The sequence below is a fragment of the Felis catus genome, chromosome A2 (assembly GCF_018350175.1).
Source record: "Felis catus isolate Fca126 chromosome A2, F.catus_Fca126_mat1.0, whole genome shotgun sequence".
In the NCBI taxonomy this organism is placed as follows: Eukaryota; Metazoa; Chordata; class Mammalia; order Carnivora; family Felidae; genus Felis; species Felis catus.
The window spans coordinates 157,247,911-157,273,980 of NC_058369.1; the positions used below are offsets into that span (position 1 = coordinate 157,247,911).

The 26,070-nt window shown below is 56.8% G+C and overlaps 3 protein-coding genes across 4 annotated transcripts in view; 1 reads left to right on the top strand and 2 right to left on the bottom strand.

The window, feature by feature from the left end:
- FAM131B (family with sequence similarity 131 member B) overlaps window positions 1-897 on the bottom strand; it is a 30,876-nt gene extending 29,979 nt beyond the window's left edge. The window contains exon 1 of the mRNA XM_045052915.1: window positions 614-897. The gene's annotated coding sequence lies outside the window, so the exon portion shown is untranslated. The remainder of the gene's footprint in view (window positions 1-613) is intronic.
- On the top strand, window positions 1-8,583 carry ZYX (zyxin). Its single transcript, XM_023250674.2, has 10 exons — window positions 1-103; window positions 256-475; window positions 971-1,170; window positions 1,323-1,415; window positions 1,512-2,048; window positions 5,984-6,104; window positions 6,241-6,410; window positions 6,548-6,726; window positions 7,596-7,716; window positions 8,317-8,583. Exons 2-10 carry the CDS (start codon window positions 268-270, stop codon window positions 8,419-8,421), a joined length of 1,734 nt encoding a protein of 577 aa, XP_023106442.2. The 5' UTR covers window positions 1-103; window positions 256-267; the 3' UTR covers window positions 8,422-8,583.
- On the bottom strand, window positions 8,429-25,519 carry EPHA1 (EPH receptor A1). 2 transcript variants are annotated; one of them, XM_023250669.2, is made up of 18 exons: window positions 25,381-25,519; window positions 24,235-24,302; window positions 19,550-19,831; window positions 17,204-17,606; window positions 16,806-16,961; window positions 16,176-16,520; window positions 15,895-16,022; window positions 15,487-15,637; window positions 14,484-14,580; window positions 14,203-14,261; window positions 13,323-13,448; window positions 12,309-12,494; window positions 12,086-12,147; window positions 11,758-11,964; window positions 11,419-11,568; window positions 10,984-11,177; window positions 9,435-9,590; window positions 8,429-9,345 (listed from the first exon to the last, which is right to left on the bottom strand). In XM_023250669.2, the coding sequence occupies exons 1-18, from the start codon at window positions 25,460-25,462 to the stop codon at window positions 9,267-9,269; spliced, it is 2,931 nt and encodes a 976-aa protein (XP_023106437.2). In that variant the 5' UTR covers window positions 25,463-25,519; the 3' UTR covers window positions 8,429-9,266. The 2 variants fall into 2 exon arrangements, with proteins under 2 accessions (XP_023106437.2, XP_023106438.2); XM_023250670.2 differs by lacking the exons at window positions 8,429-9,345; window positions 9,435-9,590 and adding an exon at window positions 9,673-9,859.
- Between the last annotated feature and the right edge of the window lie 551 nt (window positions 25,520-26,070).

Below are 26,070 nucleotides of genomic sequence, written 5' to 3' on the forward strand. Positions count from 1 at the left end.
CCCTCCCCGCCAGGCTGGAGGCTGCTCGGGACCCGGACGCAGAGTCCGCGGACCCGGCTGCGAGGCGGCCACCCGAGACGCGGCGCGCACGCTCCGGCCCGCGGTGAGGCGCGGGGAGCCGCCCGGCGGACGCGCACGGGGAAGGGCGGGGGCGCGGGCGCCGCGCGCGGGGGGCGGGGTGGGGGGGAGCCGGGCCGGCGAGGGGTCGTCTGCCCGGGTCGCGCGCCGCGTAACCTGGCCGCCCGCCCCCAGCAGCCCGGCCCGGCCATGGCGGCCCCCCGCCCGCCTCCCGCGATCTCCGTGTCGGTCTCCGCTCCGGCTTTTTACGCCCCGCAGAAGAAGTTCGGCCCGGTGGTGGCCCCAAAGCCCAAAGTGAATCCTTTCCGGCCCGGGGATAGCGAGCCTCCCCCGGCCGCCGGGGCCCAGCGGGCGCAGATGGGCCGGGTGGGCGAGATCCCCCCGCCGCCCGCGGAAGGTATGCGGCTGGGCTTGGGGGCTGGACCCCGGCGGGCGCCGGGCCGGGGACAGCGGTGTCGGGAGTTTGGGGGTGTCTGGAAAGGTTGCGGCGAAGGGGGCTGGGCGCAGCTAGCCTGTCCCGAGCAGATGTTCTTACCTCATCGCGGAGCTCATGGCTGGGAGCCAGGGCTCCTGGGACCGTTCCAAGTCCCCCGCCTGGGGGGGTGGGAGGCGGGAATGTGGGGCACGAATCTTCCCCTCTGGGTCCGTTTTCCCAAGTGTAACGGGAGCTGCATCACTCCTGGGTCGAGCCCCCGCCTTTACTGACCCCGTGCTCCCAGGGCGTCCTGCGTCTTCCTTTGCTTCCCACACGCTCTCCGGCGAAGGGTGGGGGTGGGGGCGAGAGGTCGTGGCTTAGGGGTTAGAGCTGTGGAAGGAGGGTAACTTGGGGAAGGGGTAGAGGGGGCGCCGCTGACTGTCCTGTCTCCTGTCTTCTCTGGTCTTCCTACCTCAGACTTTCCCCCGCCACCCCCTCCCATCCTTGGGGATGGCGACGACTCGGAGGGCGCTCTGGGAGGTGCCTTCCCACCTCCCCCTCCCCCTATCGAGGAACCGTTTCCCCCTGCGCCTCTGGAGGAGGAGATCTTCCCTTCCCCACCGCCTCCACTGGAGGAGGAGGGAGGGCCTGAGGCCGCCATACCTCCCCCCCCACAGGTATGGAAGCTTGGGAAGGGCGGCTACACTGGGACACCCCCAAAGGGAGCACAGGAGAGTCCTTACCTCTGATCTCGCCTGCATCTCTGGCCTGATTGGGGCGGGGTGGGAACGAAGACCTGGGATGGGTGCTCAGACCCCGGACTCTCCAGCCCAGGGAGAAGGTGAGCAGTATTGATTTGGAGATCGACTCTCTGTCCTCACTGCTGGATGACATGACCAGGAATGATCCCTTCAAAGCCCGGGTAAGGGACTGGAGAGGGGGAAGGCGGGGGGAGGGGAGGAGGAGGGCAGACCTGCTCCTCTAACTGAGCTTCTCTCCTCGCCCGCTACCTGTGCAGGTGTCATCTGGATATGTACCCCCACCAGTCGCTACTCCATACATTCCCAAGTCCAATACTAAGCCTGCAACTGGGGGCACAGCACCCCTGCCTCCTTGGAAGTCCCCTTCTAGCTCCCAGCCTCTGCCCCAGGCTCAGGCTCAGCCTCTGAGCCAGACCCAGTTCCACGTGCAGCCCCAGGTCAAGCCTCAGGTCCAGCTTCACGTGCAGCCCCAGCCCCAGCCCCAGGCCCAGCCCCAGCCCCAGCCTGTGCCTTTCGCGAACACCCAGCCTCGAGGACCCCCAGCCCCATCACCGGCCCCAAAGTTTTCTCCAGTGGCTTCCAAGTTTACTCCTGTGGCTTCCAAGTTCAGCCCTGGAGCCCCAGGTGGACCTGGGTCACAGCCTAATCAGAAGTTGGGGTCCCCTGAAGCTCCCTCTTCCAGTAGCACAGGCTCCCCTCAGTCCCCCAGCTTCACCTATGCTCAGCAGAAGGAGAAGCCCCGAGTGCAGGAGAAGCAGCATCCAGTGGCCCCACCAGCGCAAAGCCACAATCAGGTGAGGGAGGGTGGGGAGGCCAGGCTAAGACCAGGGGGCCAGAGAATGAGGGCGAAGGTGGTCCCAGTGAGGTGGGCAGCATGGTGGGATAGGAGTTTTGAGCCTCTGAAGTTGGCCAAGCGGGTCAGTGGTAAGAGAAAGCTCTTCTGAGGAGGGCCTGGCAGGGTCTGGGTCTGGGTGGGGCCTGACTGGGCTTTGGGGGAGCACAATAGGCTGTGAATCAAGGGAAGGATTTGGTGGACCCTCCCTTGCACCCTGCCCCCTAGAATGTTAAAGGGAGGGATGAGATCATCACCAGTTTGACCTTGCTTCTTCCCCCTTCTTAGATTCTTGAGTACATCTCTCTGCTCCTCTGAGCCACCCTCACGGCCCCAGGGCCCACCCCAGGGCCCATCTGGTGATAAGAGTCACAGGGGCAGTAAACACTGGCTGAGCCAGCATCTGCTGGGTGCCAGGCTCTGTGCTCTGTGCTCTGTGCTCTGGAGGGAAGAGATCTCAGAGGTTAAGTCTGAGGGAGTCAGATGGGCCTGGGATAGAATTCCCGGCTCACAAGACCCTAGGCACGTTAGGTGAACTTTCAGCCTCAGTTTCCCCACCTTTACCATAACACCCCACACAACAGTTTTGTGAAGATTAAGTGAGCTCACTCGAAGTAGAAAGTGCTGGGGTCTGTATCTAGCTCTTGAATGCTCAAAATAGAAAAGTTATTCCTGTCTGACCATTTCTGCCTTCTGGTTGGGGGGATTGAGGTCTGAGTAGAAGGGGCCCTGAGGGTCGTCTAGTCCTACCAGCCATCAAGTTAACTGACGGCGTGGGTGTGTGTGTTTGTGTGCAGTGAGTTTTGCAGAACCTGGTGTTTCAGGGCTCCGGACAGGCGTCAACATGGGGGCCTGTGGGTTAGGAAAGGCGTCATCGCACCTGTGTGCCTTGAAGGATGGTGGGACTTGAGGTTGGAGAAGAGCAGGAAGGGCATTTGGGCAGGAAGAGCATGAGCAAGACTCAAGGGCACAAGCATGCCAGGGTGTTTGGAGAACACACAGTAGTCGGTTCCTGTGGGAGTATTGCAGAGCTGTACTGAGGGAGGGAGGGGCTGGCTGGAGGGAGGAGGAAATAATAAAATAGCACACCAAGGGAGCATGTCCGTCCTGGAGAGTCACGAATGGGTTCTGAGGAGTTGCATGGCCGGGCTGGAGGGCTGGCAACAGCCGACAGCCCAGCCATGCTTTTGGAAGCTTTGGGAAAGGTTTTTTGGCAGAGGTGCAGGCTGGAGGTAGGAGGTCAGCAAAGTGAGGGAGAGTTCATTCCTGGGAAACTGTAGTGTTATGAAAAATAAGGTCAAGATAGGAGAGCTGTTAAAAAGGAAGAGCCTCCAGGCTTGGTAGCTGATAAGCCTTTGGAAGAGGAGGGGTGTGTTGGGGAATGACAGTATTGCTGACCGAATAGAGAAGTCCAGAAGGGGAAATGGTTCGGACGGGAAGGGGAGGGGTCCAGCTGTCAGCCTGTTGAGCAACAGGTTCCAGGAGGGCTTGGCCTCAGCTGGGACTGTCATTCAGTTAGAAATGGAGGCCTGGGTGTCAGGTGGGGGCGGCAGACTTGAGGTGTGGGTGTACATGGTGTAGTGTGTGGTGCCCCAGGCGTGGCACGGGCTGCTGAGGGGCCCAGGGGATGCCGAGCAGGAGGAGCTGAGGGCCTGGGAGGAACCTCGGGTGATGCTCAGGTTGACCACGATGGAGGGGGGCAGGCGGAAGAGGGGCTCCAGGCAGAGTGGGGTCTCGTTGGAAGAGAGTGTGATGGCTGAGGAGTTCTTCAGGGGTGCGGGCGAGGACTGAGCCCAGAGATTTGACTATTCAGAAGTCCTAGATGGCTGTGGGGTGGCCTGTTGGTGCCCTGTGGTGGGGAGGGTGTGCGTGTGTGTGTGTGTGTGTGTGTGTGTGTGTGTGTGTGTGTGTATGCGTGAGAGAGAGAGAGAGAGAGGGAGAAAAGCAGAGGGAAGAAGCTGATGAAAGAGGGGTTTATGATGCCTGAGAGCAGGGGCTGCTGCTAGGATGGAGTCCTGGAGGGAAACACGGGGTCACCCCCGCCCCCAGGCATTCCCAGAGAGCAAGGGCAGTGTGGCCACAGGGTTTTCTGGGAGAGGAGGGAGCTGGAGCTGGCTGGCTTCCGTCTTCTCGGTCATGTAGGAGGTGAGGTCATCGGTGAGCGGGGAGCGAGGGGAGGACGCAGTTGGGGGCTCGAGGAGATGGAAAGGTTTGGAACAGCTGCTGTGGGGAAGGCGACTGGGAATCCGCAGGAGCCAAATACCAGACAGCCGGGCTGAGGCTGGAGGGCGCAGAGGGCGCTGCAGTGTTTGGAGAACCCACTCTGCAGTGTTCAGGGAGCCCTCCACCTACTTCCTGCAGCTTGGAGTCAGAAGCAGGAAGCAGGCAGTGGCATGACCCAGGGTTGAGATGGAGCCAGATGAACAAGAGATGGTGGCTGGGGGTGGCCTTGTAGAAATGAATGGTTAAGGGAGCAGACCGGGTGGGGAGGCGAGCCAGAAAGTTTCGATGCGTAAGACGCAGGGGGTGGGCTGCGAAGCAGAGGAGCCTTTCTGATCGGCTCATTCGGTAGGTGTGAATGGGGAAGGAGGGCGGAAGGTAATCATTGGGAGGTCAAGCCTAGGATCATGGCGGAAGATGAGCTTGACCAGTGAGTGGCAATTTCGAAGTGTTCCGTGGTGGAAGGTACCTGAGCTGGAAGCACGTTTGGAGCCACTGAAGTTGAAGAGCTAGAGGGCCGAGGGCCACGGGTGTTGAAGCTGTGGCAGGCAGAGAGGAAACTGTGGCTGGACTGAGTGTGTCTTGAAGGGTTGTGCATACCCGCGGGGAGCTGATGCCCGTGAATGGTTCCTACTTCCAGAGAGCGGGACAGGCGTCTAAGTGGTACCAGAGAGCAAGGGCCCTTCCTCTGTCCCCAAGATGCCAGGAAGGGAAGATTGGGAGAGGGAGGGGTGGAGCTCACATTGTGGGAAGGGGCTTACAGGGGACGCTCTATGTGGAAAACGCCTGGAGCTCTGGATGCACACGGGTGTGAGCACGATGGAGCCGGGGCCGAGGGGAAGGTGGCTGTGGGAGGAGGTAGCTCGGAGGCTTTGGGGTTCCAGTGTTACAGGAACCGAGGCATTATTGGCAGGCGGCAGGTAGGACATTCCATTCTGCGGGGGCCGCAGTCCTGGGAAACCAGCCCCATGTTTCTGTGGGAGCCTCGTGGAAGCACTGGTAGCCCCTGCGGCAGCGCCCTTGGGACCGCTTAGGGTTCCTGGCAGTGCCCCCCGCCCCCAGGCCGCAGCTCTCCCAGGACCCTCTTAATAGAAAGGGGAGGCGGGTGGAGGGAATGGTCCTTCTCTGAGGCCTGCTGGGGAGGCCGCTTGGGGAGCTGTGGGCTGGGCTCCCAACGACAGCCCTGGGGGTTTAACCTGTGATTCCCGCCTGTGTTGTATCCGCACGCTGACAGGGGCCGCTCAGAGCAGGCGGGCCGGGTAGGTGTGTGTGCACACGGGTGCACACGCCATCACGTGCCGACCTCTTCCGTGGGGGGCCATGTCTGCGCATGCTCTGTGGAGTTGACGCGTGGCCGGGTGTGTTGGCTGCTTTGGTGACCTCAGCTGCTGTGTGTGTGGCCTCTGTCCGCTCAGTTGTTCTGGCCTGTCCGTGACTGCCCGGGGGGTGGGGGGTGGGGGGTGGGCAAAGTGGGTGGAAGGTTCATCCCCTTCCCCTTATTTGCGTGGTGCTGGGGGTCAGGGAGGGAGAAGGAGGAGCTTTCAGAGTCCAACGTGAGCATCTGGGAAATGCGTGGGGAGTCAGTCCTCATTGGAAGAAAGTGGCCAAGCTGGCTGGGGAGAGTTCTTGGAGGAAGATGACTGTCGAGAGAGGATGAAGAGAGTGTTGGGGTTTCAGGTCCGCTCCCCTGGGGCCCCGGGACCTCTGACTCTGAAGGAGGTGGAGGAGCTGGAGCAGCTGACCCAGCAGCTGATGCAGGACATGGAGCACCCTCAGAGGCAGAACGTGGCTGTCAACGGTGAGCTCACGGCCTCCCTCAGGGCCTCCCGCCGCTGCCCCGCAGGCTCCTGGGCTCCGCACCCCGCCGCCAGAGCCTCCGATCCCTTGCCCTGCTCCTTCCTCCTATTGACTTCTGTTTTCTCTGGCCTCTCCAGAGTCCTGTGGCCGGTGTCATCAGCCCCTGGCACGCACGCAGCCTGCAGTTCGGGCTCTGGGGCAGTTGTTCCACATCACCTGCTTTACCTGCCACCAGTGTGAGCAGCAGCTGCAGGGACAGCAGTTCTACAGCCTGGAGGGGGCGCCCTACTGTGAGGGCTGCTACACCGTGAGTCAGGGCTGGGCCGAGGGGCACGCCGCCGCGGGGCTCAGTCAAGGGCCGGGTGGGGACTTGGGGCCGACGCACCTCGGCAGCTGCCTTTTGGGTGCCAGTTCCTTGCTGATGTCCTGCTGCTATCTCCTTAGGACACCCTGGAGAAGTGCAACACCTGCGGGCAGCCCATCACTGACCGCATGCTGAGGGCCACCGGCAAAGCCTACCACCCGCAGTGCTTCACCTGTGTGGTCTGCTCCTGCCCGCTGGAGGGCACCTCCTTCATTGTGGATCAGGCCAACCGGCCCCACTGTGTACCCGACTACCACAAGTGAGGACCCACCTCCTGTCTTCTGGGCTCTTCTCTGGCTGCCAGCCGCGGTCGTCTGGGAGCTGGGTTGCCTCCTGATTCTGAGACAGCCCCCAACCCCTGGCCTTCCTTTCTGGCCCCACTTCCTGTGTGTAGACAGCAGAGACCAGTTCATCTGGATTTAGCTGTCCAGTGGCCTCAGACCTTGGTAGCAAGTCTTGGCTGCTGGCAAGTGCCCTGTGGCCTTTGGCTCGCTGAGGTTTCTCGTGGGTGCGGTCTTGTGTTCAACAGTGTGTGCTGGAATGACTTCATTTCACGCAGGCTGGGTTCTAAAAGTTCTTTCGGAAATCAGCTTTTTAGAACTCTGGTTTTTCCCTAGAAACAGTGTTTACAAGGTGGCTACTTTCTGAGGCCAGTGGCAGAATCCCATAGCTCAAGGGCAGTGCAGGGAAGCTGCAGAATCCGACTCCCACCTCTGACGGTGTGTCTGAGGTGTGCGTTGTTAAAAATTCCACCTTAGGCGTCCAGAACTTCACATCCCTCCCTCCATACACCCCAGTGGTCTGGCAGAGAGACACCTGCGTGGCCGAAGGCTAGGGTCAAGGGTCCAGGGATGGGGGCTGGAGAAGGATGCCTCTGACTGCAGTGTGGATGACAGATGGAGTCAAGACCCAGTGGCAGAGGTTCCTGGAGTGGGTGAGGGGAAAGGTGGGAAACCCCCTTGACAAGGGCCAGATAAGGTGGCTCGTCTCAGGACTTTGTGTGGCGCAAAATGGGCTAAGTCTGCCCTGTTGCCACGCAACCGCCGTCTCCCTCCCCTGCGCTTTCACGGGCAGCCCTGGGTACCCCTTGCCCCGTGCTGACTCCTGCCCCGCTCTCGGCCCCTCCAGGCAGTACGCCCCCAGGTGCTCGGTCTGCGAAGGGCCCATCATGCCTGAGCCTGGCCGCGAGGAGACCGTGCGAGTGGTCGCTCTGGATAAGAACTTCCACATGAAGTGCTACAAGTGTGAGGTTGGCCGGCCCCCAGGGCTGGGAGGTGGTGGGACACTGCTCGCTACCAGGTGGTTGGTGGGCAGTGCCAGCCTGGAGGTCGCAGTTGCAATTTTGATGGGGCGCGGTGCCCATACCTGTCCCCACCCAGACGCTCCCGTCACTGCCCATGACGCAGGGAGGGGTTTCTGTGGGGTTTCACTGAGCTTCCGCTGTATTTCAGATAAACCAAGAAAGGGGGCGGCCAGTGGGAGGAAAGGGTGTGGGGCTTCGCTATTTTGGGGAGGGGGGATGTGCTTGGTGAGGCTAAAGGAGGAAGTGAGGGGAGTTGAGGCAGGTGGGAGAGGCCCCACATCTTTTATTGGGTGGAGGCCTTGGGAACAGCTCTTCCCACTGCTCACCTTGGGCAGGAGAGGCCTAGGGACAAGAGTGAAAATGGGCAGTAGAAGAAGTGAGGATAGGGCTAGGGGTAGGTGTGACTGGGGACACAGGCAGTGAAGCTGGGCATCAGCCAAGGCGTAGAGCATTTGGTCTTCCTAATTTAAAGGCGGAGGTGTCGGGCGGGGGGGGGGGGGGCGTGCACCGGGGCCTTCCCAACGGCGGACTCTTCCTTCCTTCCAGGACTGCGGGAAGCCACTGTCCATTGAGGCGGATGACAACGGCTGCTTCCCCCTGGATGGCCACGTGCTCTGCCGGAAGTGCCACACTGCCAGAGCCCAGACCTGAGTGGGCACCGGCGAGTCCGTTCCTTCCCCATTAGCGGACCATCCACACTGAGACCACCCTGCCCTCCACCTGCCCTGCCCCCCTTCAGTTATCTTCTGATGTTCAGCCTCTCCTTCCACACCAGCCCCTGCCCCGTATCCCAGGTGTCCTGTGCAAAGCCCCGACATGGCCTAGGGCTGCAGCGTCCCGGCTCTGGGTTTCCAGTCCACCCCCGTCCTGCAGGGACCACCCCCCCCACCAAGGTGTGCCCCACCTGAGGGGGCACCAGGTTGAGCGCTGCTGCTTTCACTGCTGCACCGATGCCCTTGGCTGGTCCCCTAGCAGCCGTGCATTCTGCTTGCCGAGGGCCTGGAGACCCCCTGACTCGGGGAGGCTGGGCTGGGCTGGGTTGACTGGCCTGGACACCCCCACCCACCCCCATGCTGCCAGGTTGTGGCTACAGCTACAGATAAAAAAAAAAAACAACAAAAAAAAAACACCTGTTTTCCAGAATTCTCAGGAATCTTTCTTGTGTGTACAGCCCTCACGGGTGGGATGGAGGAGATACAGGGATAAAAAAGCCCGGGGTAAAGGTGAAAACTCCGTTCCTGTTTATTTACAAAAATATATATGTATATGTATATATATTAAACCCTCCCCCAAGTCCCTCCCCCAATTACCTTTTCACTTCTACCCCCACCTCCCTTTTTAAAACAAAGGCTCCTGGGTCCAGAGGTGAGTTCCTCAGGCAAGGGTGGGCAGGAGCAGCACCAGAGGCCTACATCTTGTAGGATGAGGGGAGGGCCATGGGGAGCGACCATGGCCCCATCCTTGCTCTTTGAGGCCAGGGTAGGTGCAGGAGGGGCTCAGTCCTTGAATCCCTGAATACTGCAAAGGATGCGCTTCTGGTGTCCCGGCAGCGTGATTCCCATCTGTGCCAGGTCCCTGTGGGCGACGAAAGGGGACTGTGAGTCTGGGCTCAACCCCCAGCAGCCCTCCCTGCCTGGGGCCCCCTCTCCCCCCGGGGTTCTCACTCGGCCGTCAGCTCCAACACACACTCCATGGTGTCCAGCCCAGCCGAGCGGAAGTGCAGAATGTAGCGTTTCATTCGTATGGATTCCAGCCACTCAGGGACGCTTCGATAGGGGATCCCATCGGAGCCACTCAAGCTGGGAAGGCGGAGCGTCACCCTGTGGGACAAGGGGTCCCTCGGTTGCACGGGACGTGCAGGGGCTGTCCGCAACTTCCTGCCCCAGCTTTTCTGAGATCGGGGCTCAGCCTCTGAGCATCTGCAGCCAGCATTCAAGTTGGGTGTCTGAGCACAGAGATTATCTGGACTTTGTGGATTAGCCTGGCCATTGTCTGCGAACTCATTTCCTGGCCCAAGTCCTGGTGTGCTCACGGCAACAGGCAGGCTGACGGTCCTGTGGCACTGATAGACTCAGGGGAGGTGACAGCCCTGGAAGCCCCCAACAGAAGCATGCCATCAGCCCATCTCCCACGGGAGTGGCCAGTCCTGAGTAACTGACTGGTGGCTGGTTAAGACTCAAGCGTCAACCACCGCAGTTGAGAGGAAGCAGACGGCAGGAGAGCGGAGGCTTTAGAAGCTAGGCATGGTCCTGCCGTTTTCGGGGCGGCCCCCTGAATTCTGGGAGCAGCCACGGCTTGCCCCCTCCACCTCGGCTGTTATTCTTGCACTCCGACACCCTCAAAGACAATGAGTGTTGCTGTGCTAAAGCCAGCCAGAGCCAAAACCATTAGCAAAGTAAATCTGCTGGGGGAAAAATATTCAACATTCCAGAAAGATTAGCACACACAGTCTCCAGTATACGAGGGAGTTGTTGCTCCAAAAGATAGTTTCAAAAGCTGGAGCTTGGAGCATATTTTCTCCCAGAAACAAGGTTATATATGGTGGTGTGATATGGAGGCCAGCATGCCAGGGCTGGTTCACCCGATCCAGCATTCAGAGTCCAGCCGTGCCCATCTCCCCCACCTCACTCCTGCCACCAGTTCATTCTCCACATGCCGGCAATGTTTCTGGTAAAACATGATGCTGACCATGTCCCTCCGACTTACAAACTGGTCAGTGGTTCTCTGCACTCAGGGTAGAGTCCAAACTTCTCAGCAGAGCTGGTCCCCCTTGCACTGACCCCACCATCTCTGCTGGGACCCTGTGCTATTTGTAACCGGTCTGCCCTAAGCTCCCCAACCCAGGCTGGCCATGTGCTCTGGGAGACCCCACGAGGCTGCCCCTCCCTCGGCCATGACATGCACACATCCCACTGTCTAGCACTTGCCGGTTGCTCTATCTCCCCCACCCCAATCCCCACCCAAGTGAACAAGCTCTCTGGAGTAGTTATCGGGTCATAGGCACTGTTTACATGTGCTTTCCACCTCTGTGCTTGTTTTCTATCCTACCAACCCAGACCTATCAAGGATGGGACGGCATCTTCTCCCCGAGGGCAGACGCCGCACTCTGTCCACAGGTCCACAGGCCTAGCACTCGGTGAATGTTGCTGAACGCCTATTTTCCTTCTGCCAGATCTGCCCTCCGAATCCCCTTGCCCTCTCCTATGTGGTTACCTGGGATCAAAGTTGGCAATGGTCCGCAAGGGGTGGGGGTTGGCAAGCAATTGCTCCAGATGTGCCTTCAGCTGGTGGAAGGAGGGCCGACGGGCTCGGTCATAGGCCCAGCAGTTCTTCATGAGTTCATAGAGAGGGGCGGGGCAGTCCACGGGAGGGGGCAGCCGGTACCCATCCTCAATGCTTTTCATTACCTGCAGCAGGGGAGCAGGGAGGGGCCCCATGAGAAGCCTCTGTGCACACAAGATCACTGCGATAGAGCCTCTACCCACCCCCTGACCAGTAGGAAAGAGAACAGGGAGTAAGACGACGGGGACAGAGGAGCAAGAGTGCAGAAAGACTGGGTCAGGGAGAAAGAATAGGACGTCTACGGGAAGGTTGGGGGAGATGAGAAGTCAGTCAGGGGTGACATGGGGAGGACTACCCCAGGCTTACCTCCTGATTGCTCATCTCCCCGTACGGTTTGTCCCCAAAACTCAGAACCTCCCACATCACAATCCCAAAGCTCCACACGTCGCTGGCCGTGGTGAAGGTGCGATGGGCAATGGCTTCGGGGGCTGTCCAACGGATGGGGATCTTTCCTCCCTAACAGGGCATGGAGGGCAGAAAGGTGATGTGTTTCAGGGCAAGGAGGGGCGCGAGAAAGCACCTGTGCAAAGGGATGAGTCATTACTGTGTCCACAAAAGCACGCGTCCCATACTCATACGTGTGTGACCGTATGTATGCCACACAGTTGCATGCAAGCGTAGACGCAGCGAGCGCAGGGCTCTAACCTGGGTTTCGTAAGTGCCATCAAAGTTGTCCAGAAGGCGGGTGAGGCCAAAGTCAGACACCTTGCAGCACAGGTTCTGACTCACTAAGATGTTCCTGGCGGCCAGGTCCCGGTGGACATAACTGTGGTCGCTGAGGTAGTTCATGCCTGACGCGATGCCCTGCAGCATAGCCACCAGCTGCCCAGGGACCAGCTGGTCTTCCTGCTCCTGCAGCAGGGTGAGCGGGCCAGTTAGGCACCGGGCAGGGTCTCCTCCTCCCAAACCAGGAGCCCAAACCCAGGCATCCGTGGTGCATTCCCCTCCCCAGCTGGCTGTCCACCCTCCTCACCCTCAGGAAGGCATCCAGGGCTCCGTTCTCCATAAACTCCGTGATGATCATGATGGGCTTTCCTGAGACACAAAGCACAAGTCGGCCTGGCAGCCTCTACCCATCTCCTCCCAGAACCAGACTTCCTGCCCTTGGCAGCAGATCTCCCCTATGCTTCCGGTGCTCTCATGCCCTCCCTTCCTCCTCCTTCCCTCCCCACGCTCCTGGAGACCACTGCTCCTACTCTTGGTGACGACGCCTTCCAGGTGCAAAATGTGTGGGTGGCTGAACTGGCCCATGATGGTGGCCTCTCGAAGGAAGTTCCACCACTGGCCGTCTGGAGATGTGTCTTTCAAGGTCTTAATGGCCACAGTCTTGCAGTCCTGGCTGGGGATCCTCAGGGTCCCTCGATACACTTCTCCAAACTCTCCTGGGTGGAAAGAAGACAGGCCATGGCCCGATGCCCCTGGGGGGACAGGTAGCAGTATCCTCCAGCACTCTGGTTCTTTTCTTCACTGGATCAGAAAAGTGGCTTGCTTTTTGTGGGACAGGGCTTGGGCCGTACTTCCTAGGGAAGGGGCCAGGAATCTGGAGGAGCGGTGCAGCCACACAACCCGTTCGGCATGGTGTCCCAGGTGAGCAGAGTTCTCAGCTAACAGTAGGTGCTCGGTAAATGCCAGGTGAGTGCGTGTCGTACAGTGGCACCGGGCTGTGTTTATAAAGGGCGGGGTGGGCCGGGGCCAGTGCACCAGTGACTGGGGAGGCTAACCATTGCCTCCTCTCGCGCGAGCTCCTCCGGTCACAGCGCAGCTGGCTTGGCTGCACAGCCAGCAAGGACACTGCTGAGCTTTGTTCTCTGCTCAGATCCGTTTCCTCTAGTGACCCAAGGGATCAGGGCAGCCCAAGGACACTGGGCCCCTGGTGGGGTGGAATGCGGGGCGAGGGAGGCTCTGAAGCTCTCCCACGTTTGGGAACCATCTGAGAAGAGCCTGAGCCTGGGGACGACGACCCCTCTGCTGACAAAGATGATATGTTTAAGGCTGTTCATCAGAAACTCCATAACCACCGAAGCAAACTGTGTAGGAAGCAGGGGCTGCTTGAGGACATCTGATAAAGGGGTTACAGCATGACCACAGCAATTCGAGGAAGATTCAGGGTAGAGCAGAAAGGAAACTCATCTAGGAGCTCTTGGGTCAACTGACAGGCCAGCCGGCTCGCAGCTCTGTGCTGCCACACACAGGGGACCTGCGGGGCTCACCTTCCCCTATGACAGTGTCCACAATCAGCCAGCCTGGATCAAGCTCCTGGGTGAAGTCCAGGGCTCCCTGGGCAGGGTCCTCATATGCTTGGAGGTCCACATACGGCTTAAGCCACAGCTTGTCCTCTGCAGGCAGAATGGGGGGCGGGGGGCTCACCACAGGAACTCGAACTTCAAGGCTCAGGAGTTTTTTTTGTTCCCATAAGAGTCCTGCTTTGGCTAAAGTGGGAGAAAGTCTCCGTCCTTAGCAGTGAGGTTCTTCCTCTGTCTACGCGCAAAGCTCTGTGTCCTCGCCCCCAGAGTCCCAGAGCTGCAGGCCAGAACCTGGGGCTGAAAGCTGTTCACAGCCTCGAGTTACCCAATGTTTCCATGGCTCGCTGACCACACTTCAAATCTCTTGCCCTTCCTCCTCACCCCTGCTAGCCATACTCCTCCAATCACTCACACCTCATTCACATTCCCAGACAAGCCTCGCCCTCACCCTGTTACTCGGAGGGACCACTGCCTCCCCCTTTTGTGGGGGCACCTAATGAGGTGACCGGTAGGAAGCCCACATGCCTCGGAGGACTTCAGGGAGCCTGCCAGCAACCCCCTTCCCACCAAGCCTCGGCCAGCAGACCTGGCCAGCCAGGGTGTCGGAACAGTGGCACCAAGAGCTAACAGGTAATTGCACAGAGCCTCTGGGGGGCTATCAGTACAAAGTTAATTAACCAAAGTTAATTAGGTAGCAAAACAGAAAAGCTCCAGAGACCACGGCCCCGACTCGTGCTCCCAGAGTTGGCTTGGCAAATGTGGGTTCTTTGGTTCTATCCCAGTGGCTCCTCCCAAGCCCACACCTTCCCCCCCCCCCCCCACACACACACAGGTGCCCTGGGCTCACCTCGGTTCACGTCAGTGACGCGATCACGGGGCCTCTGCTGGTGTCGCCGCTGAGCTTTCCTGCAGGGGTGAGGGAGCATTGCTTTAGAGTCCCGGGACTGCCGCAGGGGCCCAGGGAGCTCTGGCTGGGTTTTACCCACAAACCACAGGGGCTGGGGGCACAGGACGGGGTGGGGGAATGCTGGAGGGAGCTTTCATACTAGCGGAGGGGAGGGGTGTTGGGGCTGCATTCCAGGGCTTCTGGGGCCCCGGGTGGCAGCCGGCAAGGGGCAGGAACAGCACCTTGAGCGGAAGAAGAGCATCCCCAGCAGCAGAGCTACGCCCAGCAGCAGCCCAAAGATGATGGCCACAATCTCTCCTCCAGTCAGGCCCCTGGAAACTGTGGCACAGGGGGTGAGGAGGGCTGGAGGGCTCAGAGTCCACAGGGACGATGAAGGCTACAAGGGCACACCCAGGGGCAGGTCCCTCAGTGGGCCTCAGGTGTGTGTCTCCTGTGCGAGGAGATGGGGGAGTGTGGGGGGGGGGGAGCATGCAGAGAGGCCTCACCCCGGGGCCCCTAGCTTTGGGCTGCCTGGTGACAAGCACGAAACCGGGGGGCTAGGAGGTTTGGCAGGATCCTGGCTGGCAGTATCCAGCAGCAGAAGGTGTTCTGAGGAGGGGCGCCTGGGTGGCTCAGTCGGTTTAGTGTCCCACTCTTTTTTTCAAGTGTATTATTCATTTTTGAGAGAGACAAAGAGAGTGAGTGGGGGAGGGGCAGAGAGAGAGAGAGAGAGAGAGAGAGAGAGAGAGAGAGAGAGAGAGAGAACCCCAAGCAGACTTCACGCTGTAGGGCTCAGACTCACAAAACATGAGATCATGACCCGAGCTGAAACCAAGAATCAGTCGCTTAACCACCTGAGCCACCCAGGTGCTCCCGGTGTCTGACTCTTGATTTCAGCTCAGGTCATGATCCCAGGGTTGTGGGACTGAGGACCCAGGTCCTTGCTGAGTGTGGAGCCTGCTGAAGATTCTTTCTCTCTCTCTCTCTCTCTTTGTGTGCCCCTTCCCCTGCTTGTGCTCTCTCTTTCTCAAGAAAATGTCTGAGGTTACTATGGGGAGGGGGCTTTGTGGGAGTCCATGTGGGGCTCTCTCCGCTGAGGCAGTTCCTATGTGTACGTGCATGTATGTGCATATGCACATGCATAGTGGAAGAGGAAAGGTCACTGATTGGAGCAGTGTTTGAGAAGCCTCAGTGGGATGACGGGTGCATGTGTGTTTGGGGCAGAACACAGGATAACCCACCCACCTGGAGGGCTTGTCCGGAACTCATGGTCAGGGGAGAAAGGGCCAGGCCCTAGAGGAGTCAGCATTCGAACTCTGACAATGTACGTGGTGTCTGGCTGCAGTTCGGTCAGCAAGACCCTGGGTTCTAGAACCATCTGGTGCCTTTCTTCGTCCTGTGGATGAGAACCAACGGAAACTGGGCTGTGCAGAGAGAGACCTGGTGGAGGCGATGGCAGTCTTGGGATCATGTGGACAGGGGTGGCTTGGGGAATGGTCAGGGCAGGGCTGTTTGCAGGCTTTGTCCTGAGAAAGCCACACCGTTCACTTCGGCCAGTTCTCCCTCCGTCCCATCACCCAGGCTAGGAATGGCGAGTTGTGCCCCAGAACAGACACCCAGACACCAGGGACTGTCCCTCTGCCTCATCCTCACCTGATTCAGCACATGCAGCTCGTAGCTCAAGTTCCCCCCTGGACTGCGGGGCCGGGACCCTGCCCAGGTCAGTTCCAGCTGCCGTGGCTCCTTCTTTACCAGCCTCAGGGACAAGCCTGACAGTGACTCTGTGAGTCAAGAGGGTTCCAGGGGGTTTGGGAAGAAAGAAGAAAGAACCTAAGTCGCTTTTTGATTGCTTTCTGCCCGTCAATCTGTCTCTGTGGTCCTGAGCCCTCCTGGTTTCCTCCAGTCCTGTCCCGGCCCCTGCCCAGGTCACTCACCTGCGTGCCCCATGCTGATGCTCAGTGAGGTGCTGGCATGCGTGGACGGGCCAAACCCCGACACTCCATTCTGGGCCTCAACGTTAAAGGTATAGTTGGCGTAGGGTTCAAGGCCGTTGACACGCACGGCCGGTGCCATGAGCCCGCTGGCTCCCGGGGAAAAGCGCACAGTTCCCCCGCAGGGTTGGCAGGGTCCCCCGTCCACTGCTGCTCCCCGACACTGAGAACACCCCACACTGTACCTCACATCCTGGCGCCCCCCCATATCTGCTGGGGGTTCCCAACGCAGGGAGAGCTGAGTCCCCAAAACAGAGAAGCTCAGGTTTCGGGGAACTGAGGGGGGCCCTGTAAGGAGAAGAGGGGCCATTAGGAGGAACCAGCTTTGCTCTCATCTCCCTGCTGGCCCCTGCCTCCTCCCACCGCCGAAGGCCTTGCTGGGAGATTGGATTCAGACCCAGCTCAGCTCTGCATTCTTCCAGGAAAGTGGGGGGAGGGGGAGGAGCTCTAACGTCTGGCACTTTAAATGGTGCCCAATTTCTGAAAAGTTCCGGAAAACTTCGACCTTAACATGGGCTCACCAAAAGTCCTGCGCTTCCTCACAGATGGCCAGGCCCTCCCCCTTGGACTCACGCGTGCACGCCACTTGGGGGCCCTCCCCTGGGGCTCGGAAATGGCCGCTCTCACAGGTGCAGACGGTGGCCCCCTCGGGCTCGGCTGTGCTGTGCTCTGGACACTTGAGACAATGTGGTGCATCTGTGTCTGCCCGGTAGGAGCCGCTAGGGCAGGCTGGAGGGAGAAAGCAGCAGAACCATGGTTGGCCAATGTGTTTACAGGCAGCATCATCCCCATTCGCCACCGCCTCCAATCCTCTGTACCAGAAGCACCCTGCATGTGTCTCCTGGGGTGCTCAGCCACACAGTCAACACTTCGCGGAGATGGAGTGTGGACCTCCTTCCCTCCCTCGGCACCTGGAGGCCCTCCCCCGAGTGGCCCCTGCAAGTGCCCACCACCTCCTCCGGCCTCCTTACCCAGGCATCCTTCACCGCTGCTGCCTTCCTCGTAGCCAGGCTCACAGTGGCATCGGCCCACGGGCACCAACCACTCACCCTCCGGACTGCAGTGCATGCGCGGTGCACCCGCCGGACCAGGGCTGGCCTGGGCATGGGGCAAGCAGGTCCCTGCCACTTCCACCAACCCGCCGGGTCCGGGCAGGGTGTCGGGGAATCGGGCCAAGCCCTGCACGGCCTCAGGACAGCGCTGGTAGAACACCCTTACAGACACCAGGGCCACGCAGGCACCTGGGTTGTGGAAAGCGAGGTAGAGGCCTCGGCGGGTCAGGCGGCCCAAGGAGCAGCGCTCCACGTTCAGCTTCACGGCGCCAGATGCGAGGTCTCGGATGGTGAAGCTCTGGTCTGCAGCCACAGTGGTCACCTGGGAAGGAGAGGTGTGCGAGAAGGGGATGGTAAAGTCATGCTTCACTCCCACGGGACAGAAAACAGTTGTTTGCTCTATACTTTATAGTTCAGGGACGCCTGGGTGGCCCAGTGGTTGAGCGTCCGACTTTAGCTCGGGTCGTGATCTCATGGTTCATGAGTTCAAGCCCCACATCGGGCTCTCTGCTGTCAGTGCAGAGCCTGCTTTGCACCTTCTGTCCACCCCGCCGCTCCTCCCATGTTTGTACTCTCCCTCTCAAAAATAAATAAACATTAAAAAAATACTTTAGGGGTGCCCAGGTGGCTCAGTCACTTAAGCCTCTTACTTTGGCTCAGGTCATGATCTCACGATTTATGGGTTCCAGCCCCATGTAGGGCTCTGGTCTGACGGCTCAGAGCCTGGAGTGTTCTTTGGATTCTGTGTCTCCCTCTCTCTCTGCTCCTCCCCCACTCATACTCTGTGTCTCTTTCTCAAAATAAATGAACATTAAAATATACAATAAATAAATAAATAAATAAATAAATAAAGTATAGTTTACACAACTGTAAACCAAGGGCTTATTACTTGTGAGCTACTGGCTAAGCGTCTTATGTGTGTTATGCTGTTCAGTCCTTGCAATAAACCTACGAGGTAGGATGGATTACCATCCCCACTTAACAGATGAAGAAACTAAGGCGAAGAGAGGCTAGAGACCTTGGACAAGATCACACAGCTACATGATGGGACTGGTAACCAGGCAGTGAGACGCTATAGCCCATATAATTTCCACTATTCGAAGGTGTTCCCAGCGTCTGTGCCAATGAGGTGATCAGTTATGAAGTGCGTCATCATTCATTTATTACTAATAACAAACTTTACAACATCTTCTCTTTGGGAAAAAAAAAAAACAAAAAACGAGCACGTCCTGTAATAATATGCTTCTTATGCTTTTGCATTCCGGTACGTCTTCTTGAGTAGGAAAGAGAGGGATGGTATTAGAGAGAGAGCCTGCAGAGAAGTGTCTCCCTACACAGCTCTAGGTAGACCCACGGGGGTGGGTCACTCGCAAGCAGCCTGGGTGCTGATAGCAAAAGTCCAAATACCTCCACCAGGGAATGCCGTTATCTCAACGGAGGCAAAGCCGCCGAAACAGATAAGGCCGGCACTATTATCACCACTATTTTAAGACAAGAAAACCTCTCAGAGGTTAAGTGCAGAGCGCAAAGGCCGGACGGAGCAGAAAAGGCAAAGCAGCTCCTCCTTATCCGCGGTCCGGCTTTCGCGGCTTCAGCTTCGCAGCTGTCAAAGCCGGCAGGGCTGTCAACCACGCCTGCGAGCAGAGGCTCCTCCTCCTGACCTTGCGTCAGAAGGTCAATAGTAGCCAGGTGCGCCGGCGTCACGTCACGTCACGCCACGCCACGCCACGCCACGTCACGTCACGTCACAGGCTGACGACAGGACTCAGCGGTGCTTCGTTCCTCGCTCCCTCTCCTGGAGAGGCGTTTTGTTATCTCGCAGCGCCACGAGGAAAGGGGTGAGTACAGCACGTGAAATATTTTGAGACAGAGGGGGAGGGAAAGAGACTATACTCTGATAACTTATATTACAGTGTACTGTTATCATTGTTTTATTTTATTACGAGCCAGTGTTGTGTCTCTGGCTCCGTCCTGATTTATACGTGAAAGCTTAACCGCGGGAATGTATGTATCGGGGTTCAGTACTGTCTGTGCAGGCATCCCGGGGGGGGGGGTTCTGGGAGGTATGTCCCGCAGGTCAGGGGGCCTCTACGCTACTCAAATCCACCTCTTCTGATTGCTAGTTCCGCATTCTTGTCCTTATTGGACACCTAGATCCTCTTTCTCTTTCTTCTGCCGCTGTCTCTTTTCCTGAGCTGAGCGGGGGCAGGAACCAGTGTTAGGACCAAAGTGGCAGGGGTGGGAGGTGGGGCGGGGTAGAAGCACCTTCTGGAACAAGGGCCGTCGGAGCTGAATGCCCACGTCCTGGTCGCTCTCCATGTACAGGAGGTTGAAGGTCTCCTTGCAGCCCAGAGGCCTGGCTCCCCCGGGGAAGCTCTTACAGTCCCTCACGGTGAATTGCAGCTCCACGTGGACACGCGAAGCTTCCTCCCCCCGGTAAATCCAGTTGGAGCGCAGCCAGTGGTCAGTGTCCCCGCCATCTTGCAGTGGGCAGTCCTGGTACATGTAGAGGGGTGTCCCATTCAGTATCTGCTGCACTTCACTCCACTGCGAGAAGGAAAACTCCGAGTTAGGCTCCATCCAAGTCATCACCTCCCTAAACTCTGGTTTTCTAGAGCTGATGATGGGGAAGCTGGTGTCAGAGCTCCCCCAGTTCACCTGCTTGTCCTGCTCTCTTTCCACCCGCCCCCGGCTCCAGGAGAAGAAGCTAAATGTTTAGAGTCAGGATTTATTTGGATACAGGATGGGCAAGACAATACCCCCATGCGATCTGCAGCCAGCCCCGATCTCTTCAGTGAGCCCACTCCAGCTGCAGAAGTATGAGCACCGCTTTTTTACCTGTCTCATCAGTCAGGATTGTCAAGTGCCCCAAAGGCCGACTTTTATGGCAGAAACTCATTCACAAAACCTTTCTGCGTATTTGTGTAGAAAAGAGGATACTACCTTTAACATTAAGGCCCCTAAGCTTTTGGAGGGCACGAACAAGCATAAATCTCTCCTGTATGGAAGGAACTCACCCTCTCCAGTATTCCTTCCAGTTATGGTCACTATCAAAAATCAACAATGGATGGGGTTGCTTGGACTCGTAGACACCATCTAGTCCACCCCCGTTAATTGCTTTTACACGAAAAGCATTTTATTTTTATTTATTTATTAAAAGTTTTTTTAAATGTTTATTTATATTTGAGAGAGATAGTGCACAAGCAGGGGAGGGGCAGAGAGAGAGATGGAGACAATATGAAACAGGCTCCAGGCTCTGAGCTATCAGCACAGAGCCCGATGCGGGACTCAAACTCACAAACCGTGAGATCATGACCTGAGCTGAAGTGGGATGCTTAGCCGACTGAGCCACCCAGGAGCCCCAAAAGCATTTTATTTTTAAACTTAGTAATAACAATGGCTAGCACTAATACAGGACTTACCATGCACCAGTCACTGTTATAAACACTTTCCATGATGGACACTGAGTCACAACGAGGTTAAGTGACTTGCCCTGTGCACTGTCATTAGGAGGCAGAGCTGGGATGTGCACCCAGGCACTCCAGGCTCCTGAGTTTATGCTCTTTTTCTTTCTTTCTTTCTCTCTTTTTTTAAGTAGGCTCCCTGCCCAGTGTGGGGCATGAACTCATGACCCTGAGGTCAAGAGTCACATGCTCCACTAAGCCAGCCAGGTGCTCCTATGTTCTTGATCATTTTATTTCTAAGGGCTAATTATTAAAGTCAAAGAAGGGGCATCTGGGTGGCTCAGTCTGTTAAGCGTCCAACTTCGGCTCAGGTCATGATCTCAAGGTTCACGGATTGAAGTCCCACGAGGGGCCCTGAGCTGACTGTGCCCAGCCTGCTTGGGATTCTCTCCCTTTCTCTCTGCCCTTCCCCCCTCCCCCCCACATGCACACACTTTCAAAATAAATGAGTTTTTTTTTTTTAAAGTCAAAGAATAAACATATGTAATATAAAGTGAAAGTCCTCCCACCCGACTACCTCTTCATGGGAAGTTATTCTTAACAATTTGGAGTGAAGCTTCCCAGACCATTTTCAGTGCCTCTAGAGAAACGTTTGAATGTTTTTCTGTTTTTAACATAATTTTTTAACCTGTTATTTTGTAACCTACTTTTTGTTTTTAACAAATAAAAAGTCTTTGAAAGATGTTCACGAGAGTATAAAAAGATCTACCTAAGTCTTTTTAGCAATCCATAAAATAGTATTCCATTGTATGGATGTACCGTAATTTATTTAATTATCCTCCTGTTGTTGGACATTTAGGTAGCTTCTAGTTTTTTTTTAAGTAAATGTGTAGATTTCTATAAGATTTCTGTAGAAGTGCTGTATTAAAAGGTAAATATTATAAACTTTGTAAGAAGATACTGTCAAATTGGCCTCCAAAAAGGATTTATCAATTTATACTTTCACCAACAATGCATGAGGGCTCATTTTTTTTTTGAGAAACTGGATATTGAAGATCTCTTTACTTTGGGCCTCTCTTATGGACAAAACACAGCTTCCTGCCATTTTAATTTACATTTCTTTTGAGAAGGAGGCTGTGCGTTTCTATTTTGTTCATTGGCTATCTGTATTTTTATGTAATTATGTGTTTGTAAACTTTGCCTGTTACCTTTTGAGTGTTCATTTGGATGAACCTTTTTTTTTTTTTTTTTTTACATCATAGATGCTAATCGTTTGCTTGAAATATGTTTCAAGTGTTTTCTTCCTGTCATGCCACTTAATTTGCTAATGATATCTTTGATGTTGGCCTACATTTAAAAATTTTACATAGTAACGTCTATCTTCTCTCCCTTTATGAATTCTAGGTCATGTATTTTGCTTGGGAAGCTCTCTCATCCCAAACTTACAAGGATCTTGTGTATTTTCTCCTCATATTTCTGTGGATTTCGTTTTTAGGTTTAGATTTTAATCTCCTTAGAATTTATTTTTTGGTGTAAAGTATGAAATGGAGATGTAACTTCACATTCTTCTTCTTCCTTGTTATTTTTGAATTACTTTTTTTAAAAGTTTACTTCTTTATTTTTGAGAGAGGGAGTGCATGTGAGTGGGGGAGGGGTAGAGAAAGAGAGGAGAGAGAGAATCCCAAGCAGGCTCTCTGCTGTCAGCCCACAAGGGGCTCAAACTCACGAACCCATGAGATCTTGACCTGAGCCTTAAAGAGGAGTCTGAGGCCCTTAGAACGTCTTCTGTAAGGGCTTTCATTGCTACTCTCAGCTCTGGGAAAAAGTAGGGGAAAGCACCCTCAACTGAGAATTGGGTGGGGTGTGGCAGGGGCAGGAGTATATGAGGTACATAATTTTGCGCTGTGTGAGGCAGTTCAAAGATTGGGCAGGGGGTGTCCAGCAGTGAGGGCATCCGGAGCCTGTTCTTAGCAGGAAGCTGTGATGAGGAAGCCCAAGGGGAAGGCATGGCGTGGAGGTCAGGTGGAAGGGTGGTAGGCGGTTAATGTGCAGCTCATTAGCTAGATTGTCATGGCTGCAGCTGGAGCCCGGAGGAGCAGATGTTCCCAGCTGTGACTTGCCTTTCCCAGTTCCAGCGGTGACAGATGGGGGAGAACCAGCTGCCCAGGATCAGCAACAAGGATCCTTTCACTTATCACTCGGGCTGCTGGCTGCTACATGGGTACATTCTGGTGAGCCTGAATCCGAGTGCATGGGTGTGAGATGAGGGGAGGGGACACGGCAGACATTGGGAGTCTGTAACTGCTCCCGTCTTCTTGCCCTCCCGGTGCAAATATATTATATATGTATATAATGCATATATATGTGCATATATGCATTACATATGCTGTTTGACCTGAGCTGCACAAGGGGCCTTGCTTCCACTCCAGCCCAATTAGGGAAGAGTTATTTGGGTGGGGGTGGCTGGGGCACAGCGAAGGCCTGTGGGAGCCAGCTAATGGACCTGTAGCCCTCATTGTGGAGTGATTAGCTGCTTTATGAGATGAGGCGCCTATTACGGCTGGCCTAATCCAGGATTTTCCAAGCAGCCCCTCCTGTAGGATACATTATGGTTTAGTCTATTAATTCTAATTATAGGCCACTCTGTGGGAGAACTAAGAGTAGAGCCAGGACCCTAGGACCCAGAGGGAAAGAAAGCAGGTGACCCCAATACCAGAAATAGAGGCTGCGTTCCTACAGGAATAGGAAGGCCAAAGGGGTCCAGGACCAGAGGGAAGGAGGCCCTGAGGCCAGACTCCAGGAAGCTGAGACAGCGAGGGCAGCCTCCTGGGGTTCTGTGGCCAGCTCTGCTGAGTGATGGAAAGGTGTGCTTTGGGACTCACAAGAACGTCTCTCTGCTCACTAGGTCTTAGGAATATCTGTGGAGGGAAGGGACTTGGAGCAGGTTCAGACAGCTGGAATGCATGCTGTGCCTGGGCTGAGGAAAATGGACAAGGTGCCAAGCGCTCAGGGACCTCTAGTGGGAGGGCAGCTTTGAATTTTGGGGAGGCAAACACCGTTTGAAGAACTTGCAGAAAACTTTGGCTTTCCTATCCAGAAAAGAATATCCCCATACATCTATGCAATTTAGGATCCACTTTTATGGGGTTCCTTGACCCTTGACCCTCTGAAGTCTGTCTGTGCAACTCTATTGGGATAGATGGACCTCGCATTGAAGATACATCTGGTGTTTTGGTTCTTAGCCCTCAGTGATTGCATCCCTGGTCCCGTTCATCCTCTGCCTGGAGGACTGTGGTCTCATCACCTCCCAAGTCCTCTCTCTCTCTGGGGCAGGGAGGGGAGGAGCCAGGCATTGAAGCGTTCTTCTGGGGTGAAGCCTGAACCCCCCCCAAATGTCCCATTCAGGAGGCTCTGACTCACCTCCCTTCCCCCTCCCTGAGGAGACACTTCCAGTTTTTCCTGCTCTTTTCTCCGTTCCTCCACCCACCTCTCCGCCCATTTCCCACTGGCCTGCAGCTTTGAGCCTTCCCCTCCCTTGACACTTACCCCATCCTCTGGGGGATCCAGCAGCCAGCCCAGCTCTCCCTGTGCTGTGCTCGTGTCCATCAGAGTGACTGAAGTGGTGAGGAAAAGGTCGGTCACCTTTGGGGGAGGAGGACCCACACGTGCAACCCACATTCCTCATTCTGGGCCCCCAGCCCCAAGGCTTCAACATCCTGTTCCTAACAGCTGTGACTTCCTGAGGTTTAGCTGGGGAAGGAGGAGTGAAGAGCTCAGGGATTAGTCCGTCTTCCTCCAGAGTGTGAAGGGAGGAAGGCAGAGTCGGGCAAGGGTTGGAGGGCTGGATCCTTGACCAAAGTCAAGGCAGGAAGTGTTGGGAAGCGCAGCCCCACATAAGACCTGCACCCTCTCACTCAGCAGTGGCTGGTGCTGGCTGGGGGAAATTCAGCAGCTGCAGAATTGGAAGAGTGTGTGGGCAAGAGAGGATCTCAGCCCCTGGGGGTCCTGAGTGGGTAGGGTGTGGTCAGGGAACCTCACAGGGGGTTCCTGAGTGGGGAGGCTCCTTCCTACAGGCAAATGGCCTGCTCTGCCTGTGGTTGGGGGTGTGTAGTGACTGTACCAGGCGTAGCTCTTGAGCCTGGGAAAATGGGGGTAGTAGGGCCAGAGAGGGTGTACAGGCCTTCGCCATTAAGATTTGATCTCTACATCTGGAAACTCCTGCATCCCGAGTTCGAATCCATTCCCCAGTGGCAGGTCCCTCTGCCCACCCCCACCCCGCGCCCCCTCAGGCTTAGGATGGCATAAGGGGACTTCCCACCCCTGACTTCATAGAGTCCGGATCTTTGGGTTGGGCACCTGAGACTGAGACTGCCTGGGAATGAGGGATCCCCACGAGTGCTGGGGGGGGGGCGGGGGCGGGGGTCTGGACACCGCTTCCTCGCAGCGGTCAGTAGGTCCCTCCCCACCACCAGGCGCAAACTGTTGACCAGGGCGACTGACCAGGGCCACCAGTTGTTTGGGGGTCAAAGACCAAAGACTGGCCTGGCCAGTCGATCGCCTGGCGGCAGGGCAAAACAAGAGCGCTGGAGAGGGGCGCGCGCGGAGAGGGCCTCCGCAGGAATGCCGGCTCCTGGAGAGGGTGCCGGCCGGGCCCCTGGGGGGGGGGGGCGGGGGCGGGGCGGGGGTCGGTACCTTCCTTGGCGCGCGCCCCGGGGGGCAGCGGGGCGCAGAGCAGCAGCAGCAGCCCGAGCCCCAGGGGCCAGCGCCGCTCCATGGCGCCGGCCGGGACCTGGGACCTCGGCCCAGACGGCTGGGTCAGGTCGCGAGGACTGGGCGAGCTGGGAGGGCCGGGCGGGGGCGGGGGGCGGGGCCGGCACCGGGGGCGGAGCCGGGCCTCACCTGGATCACCTTCTTAAAGGGACAGCAGAGCAGGAAGGAAACTTGTTAGACAGGTAATAAACTTCAAAAACCGGAGGCGTCTGGACCGGAATGAGACTGCGGGCGCCGCCTGGTGGGTGGGATTAGGAATCGACTAACCCAGTTCGAATTAACCAGAATTAACCCAGTTCTAATTCTAATCCTAAACTCAACCTTTAACCTAATTCTACCTCTGACTTGAACTACACCTTTGTGTTTCTCCCTCTCTCTTTCTAAAGAAAGCATTTCCTAGCAATGTAATAGCCACGGGGGAAGGCAGGGTTTTATGCTGCAGTAGGGGAGGCTTAGACGACCATAATGCAAGGTGGGCTACAACTCTTAGAGAAGCACCTGGAGACTTGGAAGAGGAAGGAAGCCCAGCCTTCAGGGCAACAGTAGGTGAGTCTTTAGGGAGTAGGCCGTGTGAGCTGGGTTTTCAGTGGCAGAGATTGGGAAAGGCATGAG

What these genes read in the sequence shown, in the direction of transcription:
- EPHA1 (XM_023250669.2), bottom strand. Translation starts at nt 25,462, where the DNA reads ATGGAGCGGCGCTGGCCCCTGGGGCTCGGGCTGCTGCTGCTGCTCTGC. An exon ending in GTTCCGGACAAGCCCTCCAG is followed by an intron (nt 14,581 to 15,486) that starts GTGGGTGGGTTA and finishes CCTGTGCCACAG; the next exon opens with TTTCCAGGGGCCTGACTGGA. An exon ending in GGAAGGCGTCGTCACCAAGA is followed by an intron (nt 12,148 to 12,308) that starts GTAGGAGCAGTG and finishes TTTGTGTCTCAG; the next exon opens with GAAAGCCCATCATGATCATC.
- ZYX (XM_023250674.2), top strand. Translation starts at nt 268, where the DNA reads ATGGCGGCCCCCCGCCCGCCTCCCGCGATCTCCGTGTCGGTCTCCGCT. An exon ending in CCCCCCGCCGCCCGCGGAAG is followed by an intron (nt 476 to 970) that starts GTATGCGGCTGG and finishes TTCCTACCTCAG; the next exon opens with ACTTTCCCCCGCCACCCCCT. An exon ending in ACTGTGAGGGCTGCTACACC is followed by an intron (nt 6,411 to 6,547) that starts GTGAGTCAGGGC and finishes CTATCTCCTTAG; the next exon opens with GACACCCTGGAGAAGTGCAA.